At 39.5% G+C, this 8,834-nt stretch overlaps 1 protein-coding gene across 1 annotated transcript; it reads right to left on the minus strand.

Annotated features, from left to right (window-relative positions):
* Nucleotides 1-1,159: 1,159 nt before the first annotated feature.
* On the minus strand, nucleotides 1,160-8,364 carry LOC311303139 (uncharacterized protein). The gene is made up of 5 exons (XM_084429446.1): nucleotides 7,270-8,364; nucleotides 5,707-5,843; nucleotides 4,914-5,460; nucleotides 4,613-4,801; nucleotides 1,160-1,658 (listed from the first exon to the last, which is right to left on the minus strand). The coding sequence occupies exons 1-5, from the start codon at nucleotides 8,044-8,046 to the stop codon at nucleotides 1,416-1,418; spliced, it is 1,893 nt and encodes a 630-aa protein (XP_084285572.1). The 5' UTR covers nucleotides 8,047-8,364; the 3' UTR covers nucleotides 1,160-1,415.
* Nucleotides 8,365-8,834: the final 470 nt, after the last annotated feature.

An 8,834-nucleotide genomic window follows, 5' to 3' on the forward strand; every position in this document is an offset into this window, starting at 1 on the left:
ATTTTTGAAACTATTTCATATGCAGAATATACAGTTCTTGAAGTGCTTGAACATACAGCTGATGGAAATGTCTCAGATGTTGACTTTATGTGGAGTGATGAGGAAGATGCAGATGATGCTAGATCTCCAACAACTGGTAGAAGACCAACAAAAGTGTAGAATGAAAATTAGGGATAGTTAGTTAGTTAAGACTTTTCATACAATTAGATGTACAAATACACATCTTCTGTGATAAGTGCAAGGTGCTCTGCTTTGTGTCATAGAGAAATTGTTTCAAAGATGCACACAGGAAATTACTCGATTCTATAGTTTATTTTAATATGAATAAACAAATGTGCAATCTATAAAGCAAAAACCTTACAATTAAAGTTCAATTTTTTGACCTTGAGAAGAAGCTTAAAGTATAGACCCATAATTTTTATGTTAATTATTTTATTTCATGTTGGTACATTTTTGCGATGTACCCCTGTTTTGACCTGACGTGCATTGAAATGGACAAAAACAATTAAAAAAGTGTTGAAATTTGTAATATTTGTATTTGGTCTCATTTATAGAAGCCTCATGAGCTGGGAATATACTTTTATATTTTTCAGAAACTTGAAACATAATTCAGGTCTGAAGGGGTTAAGAACAAAAAATGACCCCATTGAAACCCATTAAAACTAAAAAATTTAATCCCAGGGCCATTTAACTATAAAATGATGCAGTCTTTGTTAATAGGCTTTCATTCTGTCGGCAAGGCTTCAAAATTAAAATGTTTACTATTTTTCACCAGATGGTGCCATTTTCTCAGGTTTGGCCTATAAAGAAAATGCTCGCTTTATTCCTGTTTTCTGCTTCTGCTTGTTATAGAGCCAATTGGATAAATTATTCATAAAATATTTTCATAAAATTAAACCTCTATAACTTTTTGTTTCACTTCTTTAACTTTTGTTTTTACTTGACTGGTAGTCTACATTTACAAACAATACTTAAGCAGCAGCAAATGAAACGATACACAAGGAACAGTAATTTATTCATTAAGTAACAGATAGAAATTATGATATGTGAGTATATACACTATCCTTTCAGAAGCTAAAAGCGCATTCAGGATTCATGGCTATTTTGTGTGTTTAGTGTGAAATATTAGATTAAATCAGCTGGATTTTCATTCTGTTGACTTGGAGATTGTAAGTAATGTTAATCTTAGAAAATGAATCACACAACATCTTTACACATTAATTTAGGAAATAATTCTATTGTTATTTTTATTACATAAAATTTTTAATTTAATGGCATATCAATATAGCACTGGCATATCACAATCTCATTAAAATGATTTTTGTTTTCATAATAGATGTATTAATCATAATTGTCTGTTATTTGTGCTGTCTCCCCAGTCTTACAGTTTATGCAAGAGTCAGGTGCGAAGGGAGTTAAAATTTGTACTTTGCACTTTTGCCTTTTAAAGACACAATCCACTTAGGGATTGAAGGCCGGGGAGAAGGCTCCTCTGGGTGATCATTATCATCATCTTCATCATCTTCATCATCTTCATCGTCTTCATCATCGTCATCATCGTCATCGTCATCATCGTCATTCTCTGGCAAGTAGCTGGGCGGTAAGATGATGACCTCCTCAGAGAATCGAACGCGTCGTTGAGTGTCTTCCATCCTCCTCTGGGAGACGAATAGAAAGAATGACATAATTGTAATTGTGGACAATATGATTACAATTGAAATTATATAATGTGTCGCTTTTTGAAAAGACCAGCTGTTGCAGGCCTGTTCATGCTGGACTATGTTCTATAACTCAACTTAAAGGGATTGACTTGTAAATGAAGATTCTGTCATCATCAATATACCCTCATCTCACTATAAACCTGTATGACTTTCTTCTGTGAAACACTAAAGGGGAATTTCTGAAGATATCTTGGCCACTCGCTTCAAAATAACGTTAATGAACGATGGCTTTCGAGCTCTGAAATGGCCATAAATGGATCATAAAAGTGGTCGATATGACTGTTCCGAGTCTTCGGAGGGCTTACAGCAGCTTTGCTCTCCTCGGTACATTCATGAGAGAAGCAGCAATATCATTCTTTTAAAACAGATCTCTTTCAATGAATTGGTTGATCCAAGTCATTCTGAATAATTTGACTTACTGACAGCAGTTAATAGCGGCAGATTTTGAGTGAATAACTTACATTTTTGCAATGTTCCTCATGTAAAGCTATCATATTATATTTCAGAATATAGTGCCCAGTACAATTCTTCCCCTTTTCATGTTCCACAGAAGAAAGAAACTCATACAGGTTTGGAACAACATGAGGGCAAGTAGGATATGACAGTATATTTATGTTTATTTAAATGGTGAATCTGGTTAACAAGAAAAACTCTTGCTTGTACACCAGTATATCATGCTGAGTTAAAAAGTAAAAAAAAAAAAACAGCATCAATCATCCTTGCTGAATAAATGTACTCATTTCTTTTTAAATATTACTGCCTCCAAACCATTGAATGGTAATGTAATGTACATGCTTATTGATTGTAATGAGGATCGTCCTCACAGCAGTGTAGGTTGCTGATGTTACACATTAATCAAAGTGTGACTTACAGAATCGGTTAAAAAAAAATTGTAGTGACTCACATCGTAGTAGCCTGTGTCACAAGACAAGACAAGCAAAAAATTCAGCACCACCCAACAATTAATGGCTCTAAAACTACAACCATCTCGACATAACAACACATGTGCGTCTGTAGTCTGTAATAACAAGCTATGTTCACACCCTAAACTTTAACCAGGGGTTAAACAATTCTTCTGTGTTTAATCAAAATTACACAATATTTTATTACTTTTTATTAAAAAGTATATTATTTTATTATATTTTAATGTGTTACTCATTTTCATAAAAATCAGGTTATATATCAGTTAAAGGTCCCCTATTAGGTTTTTTTTTTTTTTTTTTTTTTGCCAAAGCAAATCCACTTTGCATGCACTTCCAAAGGATGAGGACTCTGGCTCGAATTGATACGGTAAGACCGATACTGTTTGTATCACTGTGTTTCAAGTGCTGAGGAAGATCCGGAGCTGAAATTCTGACACAACAAAGTTTGGTTTCTAAAGCCGTAAGTGGGTAGACCGATCACAACAGACTGGGCCATCTGACCAATCAGAGCAGAGTAGACCAATCACAACAGACTGGGCCATCTGACCAATCAGAGCAGAGTAGACCAATCACAACAGACTGGGCCATCTGACCAATCAGAGCAGAGTAGACCAATCACAACAGACTGGGCCATCTGACCAATCAGAGCAGAGTAGACCAATCACAACAGACTGGACCATCTGACCAATCAGGGCAGAGTAGACCAATCACAACAGACTGGACCATCTGCCCAATCAGAGCAAAGTAGACCAATCACAACAGACTGGATCATCTGACCAATCAGAGCAGAGTAGACCAATCACAACAGACTGGACCATCTGACCAATCAGGGCAGAGTAGACCAATCACAACAGACTGGGCCATCTGACCAATCAGAGCAGAGTAGACCAATCACAACAGACTGGACCATCTGACCAATCAGAGCAGAGTAGACCAATCACAACAGACTGGGCCATCTGACCAATCAGAGCAGAGTAGACCAATCAGAGCAGAGTAGACCAATCACAACAGACTGGGCCATCTGCCCAATCAGAACAAAGTAGACCAATCACAAAAGACTGGATCATCTGACCAATCAGAGCAGAGTAGACCAATCACAACAGACTGGGCCATCTGACCAATCAGAGCAGAGTAGACCAATCACAACAGACTGGGCCATCTGACCAATCAGAGCAGAGTAGACCAATCACAACAGACTGGGCCATCTGACCAATCAGAGCAGAGTAGACCAATCACAACAGACTGGGCCATCTGCCCAATCAGAACAAAGTAGACCAATCACAACAGCCTGGATCATCTGACCAATCAGAGCAGAGTAGACCAATCACAACAGACTGGGCCATCTGACCAATCAGAGCAGAGTAGACCAATCACAACAGACTGGGCCATCTGACCAATCAGAGCAGAGTAGACCAATCACAACAGACTGGGCCATCTGACCAATCAGGGCAGAGTAGACCAATCACAACAGACTGGGCCATCTGACCAATCAGAGCAGAGTAGACCAATCACAACAGACTGGGCCATCTGACCAATCAGAGCAGAGTAGACCAATCACAACAGACTGGGCCATCTGACCAATCAGAGCAGAGTAGACCAATCACAACAGACTGGGCCATCTGACCAATCAGAGCAGAGTAGACCAATCACAACAGACTGGGCCATCTGACCAATCAGGGCAGAGTAGACCAATCACAACAGACTGGGCCATCTGACCAATCAAAGCAGAGTAGGCTCTCGGAAAGGAGGGGTTTAGAGAGACTGAATCCTTTATCGAATCGTTTCAGACACTGAGAAAAGAGCTGGTGCTGCAATGTATCTTATGAGAAAATTAAGTGTTTTTGACCTTGGATGCATGTAAACCTTTTGACAAAACAAAATTAGGAACCTTTAAAATAGCATAATAGGGGCACTTTAAAACTGGTTTATATCAATGCATATTTTCTTCTGTCATGTAGTAAATCATACCTTTTTGACCATCAGCGAGTTGAGTGAAGACGTGGGTGAGTCTGAAGTCTCTGTGGCCATGAAAGAGCTGCTGTAGTCCTCGTCCTCCATGTCTTGTGTTGTGTGTTCAAATGGATCTGTCCTTTTTGTCCAATGCTCTCTTTTACGGTTCAGAGATCCATAGGATTTTATGGACGATCTGTCCATTGGCTGAGAGAAAAGAAGGAAAAGAAATAAGAAAGAATTAACATATATTCTAACATGTTGCTAATTACTAGCAACCTAATAAATCAATATTGTTTCTTAATGCTTATACTTTCACCTTAATGAATGAAAGGTCCAAGAGAGGTATGAAATCCTCCGTCCCACCTTGGTTGGGGTCAGATACTTGACTAGACATCAGTTGTGGATCGCTATGGTCAGTTGCCTTTGATTCGTTCGGATCAAGCTGGGAAAACTGTGATTGTTCGTTTGATTGCTCACTGCAGTGAGATTCACTAAGTTTCAGATTGGCGTTTTGTAACACGTTTGTAAACGGGGCAGAAGTTTGTAATGGATTTGTGGTGAGATCAGTAACATGTGATGAAGGAACGCTCATCTGGGACGTCTCGGTTTGGTTGTAAACAGGTTTATCGGAGGCAAAGCTCTCAGAGAGTGAAGGTTTAGTCATTCCTAAATGGGAATCGGTTGTGTAATTTTGAGTCCATTTACTGTTCCGTTGTTCTTCACGTGATTGGTTGATATTCATTTGTGGCTCGTTTGATTGGTCCTGTGTGGTGCAGTTAACTGAGAGAAACTGAGCCCACTCCGTCCCGCTGAAGATCTCCTCCATTAAATTAGAAGTAGTGCCAAATGAGAAAAGACTGTCACTGAGAAGAAGAATGAAAGATAGGAGTTGGGTTATTTGAAAGGCAAATACATCCAATGAAAACCACCTCAACCAGGATTTAATAGGTGCTCTCTCATATTTTCTTGTGTTTTCATAATTTTAGCCCTTACTGGGTCACACATTCTTTCTTGATGAGACAAGAGTTTTATAAGAAAAAGAAAGTGATTCATGGATCAGACCCGTGGAATGATAACTATGTCTTACTGCATATTTCTAATGTGTTTACCTCATGTAGCTTAGCGAAGCAGGGCCATCTTCATCCAGTGCCATGCTGATCGGTTCATGGTGGATATCTGTAGTCTCAGTGGGTGCCGTTGGTGTGTTGTTCACATAGATGGGCCCCGATAACAACGAGAGATTACTCTGAATATAAGCAGAAAGGACAAGTGTTTTAAATTAATTCTAGATTTTGCATGGTGCTTGTGCTTGCCCACAAAATGTCTCTGCCAAGATGCTGAATTGTTTGGGTAACTGATTACTGGAACATTGCAATGTGGTTGCTTAGGCATTTTGAGTGGTTCTTCGCACACTGTTGTGCAGTTGCTAAGACAATGTTAGATGGTAGTTAAGGCATTCCGTGTGGTTTTTAGGCACATTGTAATTCAGTTGCTAGGTGGTTGCAAAGAAGGGCCAAAAACTGACTTTTTACCACACTTGCCAATGGCCGGTGACTTAAGAAAATTTACCAAAAGAAAGTTTACTGGCCAGGAAACAGTTTTTGCAAAACAGGCAGTTATGATAACAAAATTTTAGATACCAGCGAAAAATTGGCACTGGCCAATCGTGGCTTAGCAACCGTAACTAGGCGCGGGAGGTCTGGCAAGCTTTCGAGCGAGGGAAACATGCCGAAGCGTTGGTGCAAAAGCTTGACAGGCGTAGCAACAGTAACTAAGGAGGGCGGGGCTTAGCGAAGGGTCAATTCTCTATTGCAGTTTCGATAAAACAGCTAAAACTACTAGCCTAATATAAATTTGAAACATTATTAAAGACAAGTAACAGTAGTTGTAGAATACAGTAACAGTAGATAACCGACTATGTTTACTAGGATACTCTCCGAGGCCGATATTTTTTAATTTTTGGGGGGAATTTGTGCATTCAAGCGCAAGAAGCCGTGAAAGAGAGCTCAATTCAGTATTTCTGCACTCCTCTGAGACGCGGCGAGACTGCACTCCTCTGAGACGCGGCTTTCTGTGTGCGCTTCAGATGTGTGCACGCACAAAACTTCCCACACAGCGTGCAAGTAACGAATTGAGTTTCCTTTAGCGTCTTCTTACGCTTGCATATTTAAATTGCCAAGGCTTAAACTTTTTTGACGATGCAACACTGGCCCGTCAACTGTCCCGGGCGTCGTTCACGTTTGTTTACTAAGTTCTCACAACTTTGCATTGCTAGCCAACTGGCGATTGACACAGTTTCTGTTGCTAAGGCATTCTGAGTGTTTTTTAACACACAGTTATGCAGTTGCTAGGTGGTTGCTATACTTGACTCAGTTTCATCATTTTCAGAACATTTCAGTATCCAAACAGACTGTACCGGTCATACTACCGGTTGGACGCTCACGCTAAGTGTTTCTATGTTTTGTTTTTCCAAATTATTCATTATAAATTTTTTTAAGTAAAAATGAAAACGAAAGTGTCCCAACAACAGTCGTGAATTCTAAATTAGGCTAGTTTAATAACTTTGCAAGTTTGCAGTGTTTGGTTCTAATATTGCAAGCTCCACTAATAGACAAAGAACTGGTGCAAAACTGGCTTTGACAGTATTAAACCAAGCGGACACAAATACTCACTTGTACTTCATTCTGCGCTAGTCTTTCTCCATCATCTCTTTGTCTGGTCATTGTGCTTCTGTGTCTCTCTCTCCATCTCTCTTTCACATTCTGAGCCCACCTTTTAGCTTCCCCCCACTTCTTCCTACTTGTCTTTGTCGTTTTTCCTGATTGCTCGTGAGGTCTGATGCCTTCAATTTTCTCATTCACAGCAACCCAGCTCCATGTGCCACTTTGACCCTTGACCTCTGGTTTTTCCACCACTGAAGATGATGATGTCAGTGTTGGAGCTAAAAGGTCAGGGGGGTTTTGTAAGGATTCTGTTTTGTATAACGGTGGCACATTTGAGCTGGTGTTCCCTTCCAGAGAAAATTGTTGCATCTTCTCTGGCCTGGGCATCTGATCGTCTCCGACCCAGGAAGTGACATCATCGGTCCTCTCTGACGTAAAGCGCTTGTGTTCCCCCCAAATTAATGGTGGCCGGTTTGGTTTAGTAGAGAATCCTGAGTTGTGTTTACAGATCCTTTTGACAGGTTGCTTTGGAGTCAATGGACCCCCAAAATGAGAAGACTGTTGAGTCTTATTCCAAACTGAGGTGCTTCCATCTCGCTCTTTACTTTTGGAGGAAAATCCAAACGGATAAACTGTTGTTTTAGATGAATCCTCCGCTGTTTCATACAGACTACATGTTTGCATATCAGCATGTGAGCTACTGTTGGTCTCAGCGTTTAGCTGTAATTTCTGAAGCATAGATTCCAGTAAGGCATGAGTGTCTGAAACAGGGTTCAACTCCTCCATTGGGCTCTATGTTACCACATGCACACACATGAGTCAACTCGCAGATAGTGGACAGATGTACACAATAAAGCACTCACTCTAGACGCTCAACTTTCACCCATGCTGGACAATTCCACAGATCCTTCATTTATATCCTCATGTTAGTCCATACAAGTATTTATTTCCGTCCGTCATTCAGCTCCCCTCGTTTTTCATCCCTCCTGTTAGCTCTTTTCTTGATTTCTGAAATCTTACAAAAGGAAGTGGTATGAATAATAGTTCAAGACAGAAAGAGAGGGAAGAGGCGTGTCCAACACCCAGATGGACAGGTAAGACGAGTGTGTCAGGATGAAACATTTTGTATTTTTCTCACTCCCTCTGACCAGCCACTGAATGACGGAGACACATTTTTGAGAACATTTTTATGTCTTAATATGAAGTCACTGCTACAGCAAGTGAAGCGATTTCATTTAATTGGTCACCTCTTTTCTTTTAAGCAGCCAACATACTGCAGTTCTCTAATGCAAAATCACTGGTTTTATTATAACACTAATTGTAATAATGGTATTTAGCTAGATTGCTGTAGATTTATATTACTATAAAGTAAAATACTAAATACTAAAAATAAAATGCAAGAACTATGGTAAAGTAAATCAAAACTAGGCTATAAGAAATTAATGATGTAGAATAAAGCACTTTAACTTCCACTAAAACACACACTATAGCTCAGGCTCAAAATGCAATAGTCAATGTTCACTATGCAGTATGTGCCTTAAAATATAATAGAACTAAGGTCTTCAGGTTTTCTT

This window comes from Rutilus rutilus (assembly GCF_951802725.1).
Source record: "Rutilus rutilus genome assembly, chromosome: 14".
Classification (NCBI taxonomy): domain Eukaryota; kingdom Metazoa; phylum Chordata; class Actinopteri; order Cypriniformes; family Leuciscidae; genus Rutilus; species Rutilus rutilus.